Genomic DNA, 17,392 nt, shown 5'->3' on the forward strand with positions numbered 1-17,392 from the left:
TTTCCTCAAAGAAATCTCTAACATTTTCCTTCACCTCCTCTTCATCATCATATCAATCCTCTTCATCATCATATCAATGACCGTTCTCTCTGTATCCCATGGTACTCTTCCCTGAATACCAAATCATTCTATCATAATACACTTAAATAAATATGTTTTATGTGCTTTACTACAATTAATGCAATAAAATAAAATTTAAAAGACAAGAATATAATATAATTGAACATGTTATATTTTTATGTGCTCTAATACAATTAATAATATAAATAAAATTATGAAAAACGAAAAATAAGCAATTTAATTAATATTAATCAGCATATTAAATTAATAAAAATAATCTAAATTTGTTTACCAAAATGAGATTACAAATTATATTTTAAAATTGGTTTCAAGTTTCTTTTATATATATATATATATATATATATATATATATATATTAATGTACTGTGTTTCATTTTTATGTTGAAAATAAAATGCAATAGTTTTGTTAAAGAAATTGTGAATATTACAAATCCATATTATATTTAAAGATATGTATATCTTACGATTCTAAGTATATATAATATAATTCCTTTATTATAACTTCAATATGAAATATAATGCAACTAAAATACTAGTTATGTATTTAATCACAGTTGTTAACCTATATTTTTTTTTCTCAACAATGATTGCTTTTCGTTAAAGTGATAATAGGCAAAAACAAATTGTATATATCATTGTAGTATAGTTGCAGATCGCACAAATTCATCCTCAAAGCTATATTCTCTGTTATCCAATAATTATTCACTAACGTAAAATCGAATCATGAGCTTTCTTAAAATAGAAACCCTTCTCTTCAAAACAATACAAACCCTAGAATTGACTAGAGTTCCCACTTGAAGTGGACAGCCACCAAAACCAAAGGAACCCCACTTCTTTTCTCTCTGCCTTCAATTCTTCTCATATCCTTTCATCAAACAACACAAAACACAATTATCCTCCTTACATTTTTTCCAACTTTTTGGTCCATCTTCGTAACCCTTTTGCACTTCTAGTCAATTCATCTGCTTAACGCAACATGACTTGAACCACGTTCCTTTTCATGAAGCATTTGCATGTAAAACTTCAGTAGCTAACGATTTTGAAACATATAGTATATATATATGATGCTTATTTGACACTTGAAAGAGTCATCTACAAAGGGTTGAACGTAAGAGGAAGTGAAGGTTGTTGTAACAATAAAGGAGATAGGAGAAAAATGGAAGAACCAACCAATAAAACGGATGACTATATAGTATGTTATGCACCTACCATGATAACAACAAATGGGGTGTGGCAAGGAGACAACCCTTTGGATTATTCTCTCCCTCTTTTCATCTTGCAATTGACTTTAGTTGTGATTGCCACCCGCATATTCGTGTTCATTCTCAAACCCTTTCGCCAGCCACGCGTAATAGCTGAAGTTTTGGTTAGTTTATTTCTTCACCATCATCTCAAATTTCACTATCAAAACTATTTTGGCTAAAAACATGAGAGAATGAGAAAAAATCTCCCAACTTTTTCTGTATCATGGTTTTTAAAATATTTGTTTTAGAAAGCATGCTCAAAAGTTGATGGTACCATGAAATTGTTTTAAAGAATCATTTTTAAAAGCAAGAGTGAGAAGGGCTAGAAGATTAAAACATAATCACACTTTGATTGGTTCTTTGCTGACAGATGTTATCATTTTGCATGAGTTCAGGGTGGAGTAATGTTGGGTCCGTCGGTGCTTGGACAAAACAAAACATTTGCTAATGCAGTGTTTCCTCTAAGAAGTGTTATGGTGATTGAAACAATGGCAAATATTGGTCTGCTCTATTTCCTCTTCTTGGTAGGGGTGGAGATGGACATAACAGTGATGCGAAGTGTTCGTAGAAAAGCTGTGGCTTCAGCAATGGCTGGCATGGTTTTACCATTCCTCGTTGGAGTGGCCTTCTCCTACCTTTTGGCAAAAAAAACTGACAGTCACATAAACCAAGCCACATACATCTTATTCCTTGGTGTTGCTCTCTCTGTCACCGCATTTCCTGTCCTTGCTAGGATCCTGGCTGAGCTTAAACTCATTAACACAGAGTTGGGGAGGCTTGCTCTTTCAGCAGCACTCATCAATGATGTGTGTGCTTGGATTCTCTTAGCTTTAGCCATTGCACTAGCTGAGAATAATGCCACTTCCTTGGCCTCTCTCTGGGTTCTGCTATCTGGTGCAGGATTTGTGGCCTTTTGTGTTTTTGCTGTTCGACCAGCAGTTGCATGGCTAGTTAAGAAAACCCCTGAAGGAGAATCTTTCAGTGAGTTTTATATATCTCTTATTCTGGCTGGGGTCATGGTATCAGGCTTCATCACTGATGCCATTGGAACTCATTCTGTTTTTGGAGCTTTTGTGTTTGGGTTGGCAATCCCAAATGGACCACTCAGTTTTACTCTTGTGGAAAAGCTTGAGGACTTTGTTTCTGGACTTCTGCTACCTCTCTTTTTTGCCATAAGTGGGCTAAAAACCAACCTAGCACTCATCAATGGCTCATACACCTGGGCGATTCTTATTCTAGTCATTTTTCTGGCCTGCATTGGTAAAGTTCTTGGAACACTAATGATTGCATTATTTTATAAAATGCCAATACGTGAAGGAGCTGCCCTTGGTTTACTCATGAACACAAAAGGTCTTGTTGAAATGGTCGTGCTTAATGTTGGGAAGGACCAGAAGGTACTGATACTATACTATAATGATAATGTTATATCCTTCAAATAATCCTCATAATATTTTATAACAAAATTATTGGATGAAAAGTTAAACATGCTTAACATCTTGAACGCATAAAAACATTTAACAAATAGGACAATTATACTACTAGCTGGTTCTCTTAATTCCTCTCTTGATAAGTGATGTTGATCATTTACAACTGTGTGCAGGTTTTTGATGAAGAATCATTTGCAGTTATGGTCGTTATAACAGTGATAATGACTGCCATTATTGTACCTGCCGTATCAATCATTTATAGGCCCTCAAGAAGCAGCATATACTACAAAAGAAGAACAATTGAGATATCAAAAACAGATACTGAGTTGAGACTCCTAGTGTGTATCCACACCCCTCGAAACGTTCCAACAATGATCAACCTTCTTGAAGCCACTAACCCAACGAAGAACTCTCCAATATGTGTGTATGTGCTCCATTTGGTGGAACTCAGTGGTCGCACATCAGCCATGCTCATTGTTCACAACACGGGAAAACCAGACCTCCCTGCCCTTAACAGAACCGAAGCTCAATCTGACCACATAATCAAAGCCTTTGAAAACTACGAGCAACATGTTTCATACATCTCAGTGCAGCCCTTGACAGCTATCTCTCCCTATTCCACCATGCATGAAGACATATGCAATTTGGCTGCAGACAAACGTGTGTCCCTCATTATTGTTCCTTTTCATAAACAACAAACAGTTGATGGTGGCATGGAAGCTACAAACATGTCCTATAGAGCCATCAACCAGAATGTGCTAGCTCATGCACCTTGCTCAGTAGGAATTCTAGTAGATAGAGGCTTAAGTGGCTCTAACCGTTTGGCTGGAAGTCAAGTATCTCATCACATAGCAGTATTGTTTTTTGGAGGACCAGATGATAGAGAAGCATTGTGCTATGCATGGAGAATGGTGGAACATCAAGCCATTACCCTCACCATAATGCGTTTTGTCCCAGGTGAACAAGTAGAGCCATCGTTCCAACAACAAGAGAACAAGCATATGGATGGACCAAGGGAGCTGACAGTGCAAACAGATAGGGATATACAGAAGCAACTTGATGAAAAACTCCTAAATGAATTTAGGATGAGATGTGGGGAGGATAATTCAGTTGGTTTTATTGAGAAGGTAGTTAACAATGGGGAAGACACAGTGGCTGCAATAAGGACCATGGATGATGTTCATGACCTTTTTGTTGTTGGAAGAGGTCAAGGGATGATATCACCTCTCACTGCAGGACTCACTGATTGGAGTGAATGTCCTGAAATAGGGGCCATTGGAGATTTGTTAGCATCTTCAGATTTTGCAGCCACTGCTTCAGTTTTGGTGGTACAACAATATGTTGGCCAAGGTACACTATATGAAGGGATGGAAACACCTAATAATGGTGAAGATTATATCACTGATTTTAGCTATTGTTCTACATCACCTGCAGCTAAAGCATACAGTTAGACCATTTTATACCTAAAGCATACAAAGTACATAACATTTATTCTCTTTTCTTTTTCCTATGTACCATCCATTTTTGTATTATGTCTCGTGGAGTACTTATTTTTGTTTGTAATGTACCTTCTTCAACTCTTACGAGAATTAATGTACATATTACAATCAACTTTTCATAACTCTTTGCCCTTTCAATACTGAATTTGACAAGAGTATGTTTCTGCTATTGTATTTAATATTCTCTCTTTCTTTTTTCACTGTGATGGATAACAGCAACAACAAAAGTGTTACAAAGGTTTTACTTTTGTTATTAATTTATCATCTTTACGTACATCATAAAATGTTAGAGGTTTTTAGTTATTTTAATGCCTCTTATACTAATTTAATATTTTAATTATAATTGCAAATCACTCATTTAAATATATAAAGATATACTATAAGAATATATTATTTAAAAATTTATATTTATTACTCACTTAAAAGTTCAAACATAATTAAATTTTATTTTTTAATATATAATTAAAACACCCTTCAAAAGTTAATTATCATCACCTCCTACTAAAATTAAGAAAATACATAATGAAAAAGTTAAACTTACAACTTCTGATAATTCAATTAATCAAAACTATTACTATTGTTATTTTACCGCACACTCTTCCCATCATCCATATTTGATTGAAGCTTTATTTCCTGTTAAATTGGATCATTTTGATTACAATATTCTTAAATGACCCTTATGATTCATTGTTAGGAATTTTTTTTATGGTATATTATCGAAAAGGTTTATCACTAATAGTTAATTAGAGATATTCAAAATTTTAAAATTTATATTTATGATTTTTTTTCTTTATATATCGATTTTCTTATTATCACTACAAGAAAATCATGAAATACAAACTAATTTTAGAGACAAAAAATAATTAATTGTTAAATAACTAAATTAGATATCATTTTAGAGACTAAAAAAATTTTGGTTACTAAATTAGTTTATATTATTGTTAAATGGTTTCTAAATTGGTATTTAATTAGCAACCAAGGTTTTTGCTACCAACTTTAGAAACTAAATAATTGGTAGCTAATTAGATACCAATTTAGAAATCATTTACCAATAATAGAAATTAATTTAGAAACCATTTTTTTTAGTTTATTAATGGTCTCTAATTTAGTTACTATAACAACTAATTATTTTTTGTTTTTAAAACTAGTTTTTATTTCATGTTTTGCTTGTAGTAGGTGTACTCAATGTTTTAATATTTTTTTTTATAAACACGGAATATAATAATATTAACTTGTTTTTAACTATTTATAAATTAATTAATAACAGGATCTCAATAAAAAAAAAGTAATATATTCACAAAGTTGGACAATGGATTATAACACCTTAAGTATTAAATTGTAACATTATTCTATATCTGAAGAGAAAAACGTTTTACAAGTACTATAGTAACGCTTACAATGATTTATTGAAATAAAAGTTTGAAAAATGATATATTAACAACTTAATATAATTTTTTTTTTATATATCTAAAATTTCAGTTTTGCTTCAAATGATAAAAATAATGTTTTTATATATATTAATCACAAGTTATATATTAGAACATGTTGTAAAATATAAGAGTTTTCAACTTTGTAGACCTAGAAGTTACCTAAATTTGAATATATGGCACTTGGTGGAGAAGAAGCATGTACATGAGTCAGAAAGAATCTTCATGCCAACGCATTCTTTGTTTTATCATGCATTGCACTGACTTATGCTTGTTTCCATTTTTTGACTGGCCAAACTTTTCTTCCATAATCATAATTATACCATTTTTGTCAATCTTCCACTTCACTTTCTACATCACAACTCAACTCATTGTTTTCACATTTCTATAACCTTATGCGCATGCACATTCCACATTCCCAAACAATTAAAATATCATATAAATGGGCTACTCTTCTATTTTATAAATATGTTTATGAGAGTTGAATCAAGATGAAAAACTCAAATTGTAAAATGGTATTAAAATATGTCTTAAAAACTATTAAGAAGAATTCTTTGGCTAACTAAAGAGTAAGTGAACTTAGAAAGAAAATGGTAGAAAGACTCGTATATTGTAGATGTTGAATCTAAGTGAATCTTCTTAAACTATTTAATATAACTATGCTGAGAGAATGAGAAAAAAAAAATAGAAATGGATTTGGGTGAAAATTGGTCGATAATAGTTTTAAATCACTAAGCCGCTTTCATCCGTATCTAGTTTAATATGATTCGAATATACAATAATATAGTAAGTTAAATAATTTATACTTACAAATTAAAGTCTATTTATTAATTATAAATAAATAATTTTATATATGAAAGTAATAATTATTTTAATTTATTTCATTACATATATTTAAAACATATTTACATAATTAAATATATCTTTAATATATATATATATATATATATATATATATATATTAAATTGAAAAAAAAGTTAGCTCAGGCCAATATTTTGCGTCTGCCTAACGGCAACAAACTAGTCTATTCACCTCATTTCTTAGCATCAAAAATTTAAAATAGACTGAACTAGAAATTTAAAATATATTAATACCCGTTTTGTTAATCCATATATAACTAGAAATTGAAGTTATTTTATTAAAGATTTTTTAGTTGAAATTAGAACATGAAAGTAATTATTTATATTTTATATTAATATTTAATCAAAGTTAGAATGGCATTTTCAACAAGTGGAAAATTCATTTAACAGGAGTTATTAAAAAACTGTAAATAGAATTGGCGAAAATGATAGTGTGAAAGAAAGTCTTGCAAACTAGTGGATGAAAACCTATTTTAATCTGTATAATAATTTGCAGAGTCTACCTGGTTTGTAATCACACAATTGCGTATTCGTTTTATGAGAAAGTTGGGGATTGTTGGTGGCATTTATTTTGGGTTCTAACCTCTCTTTCTCACATTTGATTTGTACCCAACATCTCTGACAATTGAGTAGGCAAGAAAACCAATTTAAATAAATGTTCCCTTGAAACGCAGGTAAGTTCGACAAAGAAAGAGACCAAACAACAATTCACACCAATAAAACTTCAAACACGTTTTAGCCTTTCAACCTTATTTTGTCTCTCTTCCTCTTTCAATGAAAAATCAATTTTTTTTTATTGGAAATCCTCAATGCAATAATTATAACTACCAAATCATTCTTATTTTTAATTAAGATGGTAAATGGGCTTTAAAACACGAACAAAATTGATTTTCTTAGGAGTCAGTGATCACTATTCGTAAAAAATTATTCGCGATATATTCTACAAGTTCTCCAGTGCGGAAGTGGAAGCAAGACAACGTTCTTCAACTTCTGAAAGACCAACAGTGGTGGTGTGAACCTTCTCAATCATGTGACCATGATCTTGGATAGAGAGAGAGCAACGTTGTGCGTCAAATTCGAAATCAATCTCCACTACACTTCTGAGATCTCCTCCAATAACACTGAAAATCACTAAAAAAATTCTCCACACACTCTATTTTTATTTTGCAATATTTGTTCATAAGTTCATACAGCTTTACAACAGTTTACATAAATAGTAACAAAAAGTTAAACTTGTTTAAATTTTGAGCAAGAAATTCAAAAGATTTCACTTTGATTTAGGAGGGGTTAGCAAGTACAAGATTCATGAATTTCTTAACTCAAAATTCTTGAAAAATAATTATATATATACATTTTTTTTCTTCGTTTTATTTTTAGCTCATCCTATTTTCTTTTTTTTCATCACATCACTTAATTATTCTTTTTTTTTTCTTTTCTTCCTATGCCTCCAGTTTACCCGCATTGTGACGTAGATGAATATCATAATCCATAAGGTCAAATATTGTAATATCATATATTATTGTGATTAATGTTTTTTATTATTGATAAATCTCTTCCTAACTATTACATTAATTGATAAGAACATACTAAAATACTTATATATATATATATTAAAAAGTTATAGCATAACTTTTTTTTGCATTATACTATATTTTATCCACTAGCCCAAAAGGCCACAAACGATACCTAGTTATGTGGTTTTCTAAATTGTATTTTAAGAAATATCAATTTTCAACTTCTAAGAGCTGTGGTCTTTTAAGAGTTCTAGAACTAGAATCATAAAGAAGAAGAATTGGATAGAACACATGTTCAACGTTTGAATACGTGAAAACGACAACATTCGTAAATAAGTTGGATTCTTCAACATAACAGAAAGAAAAAAAACATGAAATTTCTATACAAATTTGGATGAAAACATGTACATGGTCCGACTCCAACATTTGGTTAGCCAAAAGCTTTATGCGCGAATGATGGAATTAACCAATTTATATATAAAAAAATTGTGATTTGAAGCATATCAAGAATCACATTATGAAGCTTTGGATATGATATCTTTGAGTTTTCAAGAAACTCAATCATTGCATGTCTGCAAGATTTTTCCTCTGCTCCTCAAGTTTTATTTAATAGGGCCACCATCGTTGCTTTTGGCAGTGGTTGCATTCCCCGTGAATGGTCCACTTTAGTGGTGGTTTTTTCAACTGTAATCATAAATCACGTGTTTAGGAACCATGAAATTTCTCCTTTAATACTTTTTTTCCCTTACAGCATTTGAGAATTGAGAACCAAAAATTCTCACCGATTTGAGTAATCCGTGTGATTAAAATATATATACAGAGAGAGACATTATCATCTAAAAATTTTCACATTTTATTTTCATATTTTTTAATGTTTTAAATATTTAATGATGTTTCATAAAAAAAAAATTAAAAATAATAATGATATGAAAAAAAAATTCTTTTATAAAAAATGTAATAAATAAAGAATTTTTTTTTCACTGACTTGTCGTTCCACACACTAGTTTGATATCGTGGACAAATAATAATAAAATCTTGCTTCTATTTTTTCTACCCCAGCTTCTTAACACAATCTACTGTATTAAAATACCATCAGAGAAAATTGTGATAATATTTTTTGGAAGATAATTATATTTCTTTGTTTTCACAATTCTCATATTATGGCTAACCACACTCCTCATTTTTAAATTGTGTTCTGAATTAAACTATGCATAACGTAATATGTTAGTAGTAACTATAACACAATTTATATCATGAAACATAATGTCTCGCAACAACACCTCTGCAGTTGTTTATTGCCTCGATATCTTGCACCTAAGATGTATACAAATTATTCAAAATGAAACAATAAAATTCATAAAATTTGCCACTATTTAATATAGCAACATCAAGTACTGAATTAAATAAAACATTTTTTGGAATGATTTCAATGTACCAATGATAAAACACAATTCATGTCATAAACTAACCCTTAGACCTAGAAAAACGTGTTTAAGAGTGAATGTAACTATATTAAGATAAAATATACTGTATTAGTTAAATTAAAAAGTTATAAATAAAAGAATTTAGTTATTGTAATTTTTTTTTATTTTTAAATTATTATTATTTTAATAAAAAATGTATCATTTTATTAAGATTGTAAATTTCAACAATAATCTTCTCAGTATGGTGGAAGTTTGATGTCTTCTTCATTTTCAAGTGGTGGTGGTTGTTTATGGTGGTAGGTGATGGTTGTTTGTGATGGTGGCTGGTGGTAAACACTGGTGATTGAGGTAAATTTTGTGGTATTTTAATCGGTAGTGGTGGGTCTGTTTTCGTTCACTAATTTTATTTTATTTTTAAACCACAAAACCTAGAAAAAATATTAGCGAGGTGCAAAAATGAAGTACAAAATTACAAAAATAATTTATCTTTGCACTGAAAAATGTCGAATACAACGAATCATTTTACCAACCCTCTCACACATGTTCAAATGATGAAATTGTTTTCTCAAACACTGCAACTGAAGAAGAATAAAAATGTTGCGGCTCGAAAAATATATTGAGTGCAACTGAGGTTATTTAAAAATGTAAAATTATGTTTCATTTAAAATTATTTAAAATATTTAAAAGATTAACACAAATTTTTCTCAATTAGTATGAAGGTGTTGGGAAGGTATGGAGTTGGAAAAAGAATTTGTCATCCCTATATTAGTAAAAAATTATCTATATTAAGTCCATATTTAAAATGTGTCTTATTTTGTATTACCGAGATGTGTTTTATCTTATTTGTCGATAGATTACTCAGTAGTTGTTGTAAGTGATATATTATCTGAATCATTTCGACCATATAATATAATATATATATATATAATTCAATTGTTTTAGTTTATTCTCTACTCACATAGGTCATGGATCTTCTTATTTTATTCTGTGTTCAAATTATTCGTGCAACCTTTTTCCTTGTTATGTTCTAAGTCTTGTACATATATAATGTCACAAATTGATTATAAAAAATCATACAAGATTACTGTAACTATAAAAAAATATTACCATGATTATAAAAGAAATACTTTAATAATAAAAAATCATATCATATCACTACAATTATTAAAAAAATACCGCCATAACTATAAAACAATTATTGTATTATAAAAATTAGTGAAATTTAATAAATTGATTGACGTATTATATTATATAAAATCAAATCCATATAATTGATATTTAAGGACTTAATTGATAAAAAAAATTATGAATTAGAAAATAATATAAAAATGAACGGCGTCTTAGTAAAAAAAGAATTCACTAATGTTGTCACGTGATAAAAAAAATATTTTATAAGAATATAATTGATTTGATTATGTGGAGGTGTTTTTCCAAATAAATAGATGTAGACATATATAATTATTTTGCAAAACTATAATTTATTTTGAAGAAAAGTCTTTTGACTATTTAATTAAAAGTGAAGACTTTTTGAATCTCCACTGAGAAGAGAAATAAAAAGAAAAAGGAAATGATTCTGTGAGAAGCTACCTCTTTAACCCTTTTTCATCTTTTTGAATTTTTGTAATAAAGTATAATGGGTAAGGGGGACAACAACTTGAGGTGAGTTGAAACTGTGATTTGAGTTCATGATTTGAGAACGTGCAATAACCCTAATTGAAGATCTATTTGGGAATTATGATAGGAGGGTCCACCAACATACCATGCCACTCACTGTATTGTATATTTATCCCTCCCCAAATTGACGGTTCACCTGCTTCTGTTTTTTACTACTGTGAAATGGAAGGCTGAGAAAATGGAAGATGGAATATTCCTTTCATTCATGCGATTTGATTTGAGGTTGTAATAAATATCATAGGGTGTCTGCTCATCCAGTGGTTTTGCATATTATTGCTCTTCTCATGACCCTTATGACTAGCATTAAATACAGTGCCTTCCACTATTAAACACAGTGAAAAGCAAATAAAAAATGTACCTATAAATCAATCAAATAAGTGCCAACCACACAACACCACACTCAATTTCTTGTGATATAAGTACAAGAGTACTGTTGGTTGTTAAAAAATCTTATGAAATATGAAAATGTGTAATTTTTTCTTACATTCAAATATAAAAAAGTGTTGTTCATAGTGGAGAGTTGGCTCCCATGGTAGGCAGGGTCCTAACAGGTTATTCAAACTTGAAAGACATTAACAATAATTTTCCCTTTTGGTGGGTGAGTTTGACTGGATTGGTGGGAGCAAGGTGGGGACCATTACCACAATTATTCTATATTATTAGTTGTGATAAGGTCTGTTCCTTGGACCTGAGTTTGTGGTGTTCTTTCCTGTTTTTTCCAAGTAAGATTGCACTTTTTCTCTTTCTCTTTCTCCACTGTCTTTTCTGTCAGGCACAAACTGCAGGGCTTAAATAAACTTCCTCACACTCAACTCCTTCTTTCCCTTCTGACTCCAGTTTGGAATGCAAGTACTCAACTTTTTTTCATTTTTCTTTACCCCATATCTTGCTATTCATAATGCTCCATTTCTCACTCTTCTCTCACACAGTCACCACCACACCACACCACTTTCTAGTTTCTAGTTTAGTTTCTAGTTTCTACCTCTTGTCATTAACTTTTGCTGTCTCAAGGCTTTAACAGGCAAAGGAGGAAAAAAAGTATACTACTTTCTGACACCGTCTTTATGGCATTAGTGTTTTAGGTAGTGCCTCAAAATGCTTGTCTTGTATTGGCCACGCCTAAAGGCTCAAACTTTAAGCTTGCCCAAGATCATATCTCCAGAACAACCAAACCACTTTGATTTTCTGTCACTTTCTTCAATATAGGTTCCATTTGGTAATTGCAACTGTTTGCTTCTTTCGTTGGTCTGTGGAAACAATATTCAGCTTCTTTCCATGAAGGAAGCCCAAATTGAAATTACCATTCCTCACCTGTTCAGATGCCCCATCAGTTTGGACTTGTTCGAAGATCCAGTAACTTTGTCCACCGGCCAAACCTATGACAGATCGAGCATAGAGAAATGGTTCTCTGCTGGAAATCTCACATGCCCTGTAACAATGCAGAAGCTTCATGATGCATCCATTGTTCCCAACCACACTCTTCGCCACTTGATCGATCAGTGGCTCCAATTGGGTCCCCAATTTGGTAACTGTGCTACTATTGATCATCTAGCCGCACTAAAGCATTCCCTTGAATCTCCCGAATTGGAAAACAAGCTCCAAGCACTTGAGAAAATTAGAGTTCTCTCTGATGAGTATTGCTCCTTCAGAAAATCTTTTTTCCATCAACTGAGTTTCTTGCCCCTACTTTTGGAACTTGTTTTTGGAACTGAGTTCACAAAATGTCACACCAAGTTCACGGAGCTAGCACTTTGTTGCATTATAAAGTTGTTACCTCTTGTGAGTTTGGAGGCTCTAAATATGATCAAAGATGAGTCTAAGTTAGCAACGTTCTTACTACTATTTGAAAAGGGAACTAGCTCGGTTAAGACCAGTCTTTGTCATCTTATAGATTCTACAGCATCACCCCAAACAGAAGAGGTATGTCACATGCTTGGACACTCTCAAAATTTACTGCGTGAAATTGTCGTACTTGTTCGTCAAGGTTCTGAGGTTTCTAAGGTTGCAATTAAGGCCATGTTATCATTATGTTCCTTGCAATCTAACCGAGACAATTTGGTGAGGGCAGGAGCAATTGATGGGGTCATAATATACATTTCAGGTTGTGAAACAAGGCAGAAGAACTTGGCTCCATTTGCGATGGCAATAATAAAGAACCTTCTGGTGCTAGAGAGTGCTAAAGAGGCACTGGTGAATCACCCTTATGGGGTTGCAACTTTGGTGAAGTTGGTTTTCAAAGTGTGTAATCAAGAGTGTAGTGAGAGTGCTGTTGGGATACTTGCAATCGTTTGCCGTGATTTTGGGCGAGCAAGAGAGGAAGCAATCGGTGCTGGAGTTTTGACTCAGTTGCTGTTTCTTCTCCAGAGTCAGTGTGACCCCAAAACTAAAACAAAAGCAAGAATGCTGCTCAAGTTGCTAAGATCAAAGTGGATTGAGGAACCAAAACAGGTGTAGATTGTGAAATGTGAATGATAAATGTTAATAATAATGATCAGTATTTGATGGCTCTGGGAGGTCTTGTTTTCTGTGTGCAGCAGTATTTGTACCCATATACTTTGTAATCTTTGATATTATCAGCAAATTAAAAACGTTTTGGCCTCAATATTATCTCTGGTATTCACCTCTCAAAATATGTTTGGTAAGTTTGATTGCAACCTATCAACCTTACATTTGATGGAGACGATGAAAGAATTTCAGCTAAGGTACCAACTAACAGCTTTTTGGCTTTCAATGTTCTCTTGTTAACATAAACTTAAATAGATTTGAAGAACTTTTCTCATCATGAACACCTGAAGCTGAAATGTAAGATAGAACACCTAACCACAGTCTAGGATTAAGAGAGAGAGAGTGAACATGAAGTACATGATTAGCATTTCAGTGAAAAATCCTGCAAGTGGATGCAATTGTGCATCATACGACTCCATTCTCAATGATGCGATGTTTGGCCTAGTTTGGTGGAATTGATTCTGCAAACTCCACCATGGTCAAAAGTACACTTACCATTACCACAGTGATTTTCCTTTGGATATACTTTTTCTTTCTACCAGTGCAAGTGTTTTTTTTTACTACAACTTTATAGGAATCAAGAATATCTATCATATAAAAATATTAGTTGCACTGTGATCTTTTGGTCCAGAGGTGCTTGTCCTTGATGTAACATGTCATACAAATTTGAGTTCCTTTAGTTTTCTCAATTTCACAATTACAACTGACATCACGAATACAAATTATTCTTATTATTACCAGATATTTTTGTTCAAATATAAATGCAAAAATTATTATTTTAGATACTCATCTACAGCAATAACCTAATAAAATTGCAAAATATATGATATATTATCATTCAAGATACGGGAGCACAACATATAAAAAATGATTTCCATCAACATAAATAATAAACACATTAATATGACAGAGACAGCCTTAGGTAAAACTAAAATAGCAAAGACACATATGACTATATGATTAAAATACATTATAGATTCAAAGTAGTTGTAATACAAACTAACTAGACTGCATAAAAATGTTAAAAATTTGCGTTTGATTTGACAAGAATAGAGTCACTTTTTGACTATATTGGTGCAAGTAATGATTTTATATAAACTGAAAAAGAAAATAGGAGAAGGGTGAGATTTATTTTTTCGATCAATCTATTGTGACAAGAGCCCACTTCCTCAATTATTTGACCAAATGAATAATATAATGAAGTAGCTGGTTAATTAACCACACGAGTTACTTACATTCTACTTGGGTAAAATGACGTTTTAACTTAATTAATTATGTCAATATATTTTTACATATATACATATTTCATAACACATCAACACCATTTATATATATATATATGAACTATATTAAAATTATCATATTTATACAGCTGAAATCTCCTTAATTAATATATTGAATTTAATAAAAATATATATGGATGATGATGATGAAAATGGTAACTTTTTTCTTTACTATTTTTATTTTTGTTTCTCCAACTAATGTAACATCCTAACTTTTACTTTTTTAAAAAAATAAAAATAAAAAAAATATGCGTACAATATCTAACTAACGTACAATATCTAATTAACATATAAACATATATTGTTTTCTCATATTTGTATCTCAAAATATATCCCTCTTCATAAGGATTTAATATATACATCCAAAAAGTTTAAAAAAACAAAACAAAACAAAGCATTCAATTTAAATCTATCTAATCCTTCTGCTGCTCGAGCTCTATTACCTGCAATCTCATCTGCTCCCGTGTAAATACACGATCACAGTTAGAGAAACAAACACAAACAAATAACAGGGTAAGCTATCTATATAAAATGTTTTGATATAATTTAAATTTCAAATTAATAAGCATAATTCATCAATTCTCATATGATTTCTCAAACCATCAAGTGTCTATTACATTCAAAAAATTCATTTTTCATATGTCAGACTTTTACTGACTCACAACACATAGACACTTGACTCTACTTCCAGAAGACTCGTGTATTGAAATTAGCATCCAGAGACCTGCACCTGTCATACTACTGCTGTGAAACCCACACAGCCATGCACATAATTATCTCAATATCTCATCATCTTCATATGACAGGGTAAATCCATTTGATATGCTCTGATCAGTTCTTTCAAATCTCAGAATCAGCCAAATGGACCTCCTTCGACTCTCACCAACTGAATAACTTCATCTATTTGATTCCATTATATCAGTAGAGTCAGGATCGTCTCATTCACAGGACACTCACAAATCAATACACCATAATAACAATCTCAACATGGTATTTCCTTTCCTGAAAATACTACGTCTTGATCACACTTTAACCTCATTACATACATCATTTAACATATCAATGCACCACTCAATCACTTCATATATATATATATATATATATATATATATATACTTTCTAAACAATCCAAATATATCTCAAACTTTACTTAAAACACATAATTAATTCCAAATATATGCTATATATATACTTTCTAAACAATCCAAATATATCTCAAACTTTACTTAAAACACATAATTAATTCCAAATATATGCTCTTTAAATCAATCATCATCTGAAATCACACAACCACTTCTCATTCAAACATCTTACTTAAGTAATTCAACCAAAATATTCAAAAGGAATAGTTCAACTCATTTATATTATCATTCAAACACTTTCAATTCTCAATCACAAACAGTTTCAACAAATTATTCTCATAACATATTCAAAATCAACCATTCCAGTCACTATATTCAAATTATTCAAATTATTTATATGGTCTTGCCTCTGAGCTGTTTACTCTGATGGTCTTCAATCCTGACTGGTTTTGCTTCAAAAGACAAGTTATCCTTGATTTGCACATTATCCATTTCCAACACATGACTAGGGTCTGGGATGTACTTCCTTAGCTGTGATACGTGAAAGACATTATGCAGGTTTGCTAATTGAGGAGGTAGAGCAATCTCATAAGCCACTGGACCTATCTTCTTTAGGATCTGATATGGTCCAACAAACTTAGGAGATAACTTCCTTGATTTGATAGCTCGTCCTACACCTTTGGTTGGTGTCACTCTCATGAACACATGATCTCCAGCTGCAAACTCCAAAGGCTTTCTCCTCTGATCTGCATATGATTTCTGCCTACTTTGAGAAGCTTTCATTTTGTCTTGTATCTGCTTCACCTTCTCAGTGGTCTGTTGAATTAACTCTGGCCCAACCAAAACTGTTTCACCGTCCTTATACCAACATAAAGGAGTTCTGCATTTCCTCCCATACAAAGCTGCATATGGTGCTATCCCAATACTGGCATGATAACTATTATTATAAGTAAACTCCACCAGAGGCAACATCTCATCCCAACTTCCCAGATGATCCAAGATACATGTCCTCAACAGATCTTCTAAGGATTGGATCGTCCTCTCAGATTGTCCATCTGTTTGAGGATGATATGCAGAGCTCATTCTCAATCTAGTTCCCAAAGAATCTTGTAAACTCTGCCAAAACTGTGAAGTAAACCTAGGATCTCTATCTGAAACAATACTAGAAGGCACCCCATGCAATCTTACAATCTCTTTGATGTACAATTGTGCCAACTTAGTCATAGATATTCTCAAATTAACTGGAAGAAAATGAGCGCTCTTCGTCAGTCGATCAACTATTACCCAGACTGCATCATGACCCCTTACTGATCTTGGTAAATGAGTAACGAAATCCATAACAATGTTATCCCATTTCCACTCAGGAACATC

The 17,392-nt window shown here is 31.6% G+C and overlaps 2 protein-coding genes across 3 annotated transcripts; both read left to right on the top strand.

Annotated features, from left to right (window-relative positions):
- The first annotated feature begins 1,019 nt into the window (after positions 1-1,019).
- Positions 1,020-4,306, top strand: LOC137820835 (cation/H(+) antiporter 15). The gene is made up of 3 exons (XM_068625105.2): positions 1,020-1,447; positions 1,721-2,719; positions 2,926-4,306. Exons 1-3 carry the CDS (start codon positions 1,238-1,240, stop codon positions 4,201-4,203), a joined length of 2,487 nt encoding a protein of 828 aa, XP_068481206.1. The 5' UTR covers positions 1,020-1,237; the 3' UTR covers positions 4,204-4,306.
- Positions 4,307-11,835: 7,529 nt separating this feature from the next.
- On the top strand, positions 11,836-13,753 carry LOC137822479 (U-box domain-containing protein 26). Of its 2 annotated transcripts, XM_090295879.1 has the most exons (2): positions 11,836-13,071; positions 13,253-13,753. In XM_090295879.1, the coding sequence occupies exons 1-2, from the start codon at positions 12,427-12,429 to the stop codon at positions 13,298-13,300; spliced, it is 693 nt and encodes a 230-aa protein (XP_090152005.1). In that variant the 5' UTR covers positions 11,836-12,426; the 3' UTR covers positions 13,301-13,753. The 2 variants fall into 2 exon arrangements, with proteins under 2 accessions (XP_090152005.1, XP_068483470.1); XM_068627369.2 differs by having other exon boundaries at positions 11,842-13,753.
- Positions 13,754-17,392: the final 3,639 nt, after the last annotated feature.

Source organism: Phaseolus vulgaris, chromosome 9 (assembly GCF_051622355.1).
Source record: "Phaseolus vulgaris cultivar YP4 chromosome 9, ASM5162235v1, whole genome shotgun sequence".
Lineage (NCBI taxonomy): Eukaryota > Viridiplantae > Streptophyta > Magnoliopsida > Fabales > Fabaceae > Phaseolus > Phaseolus vulgaris.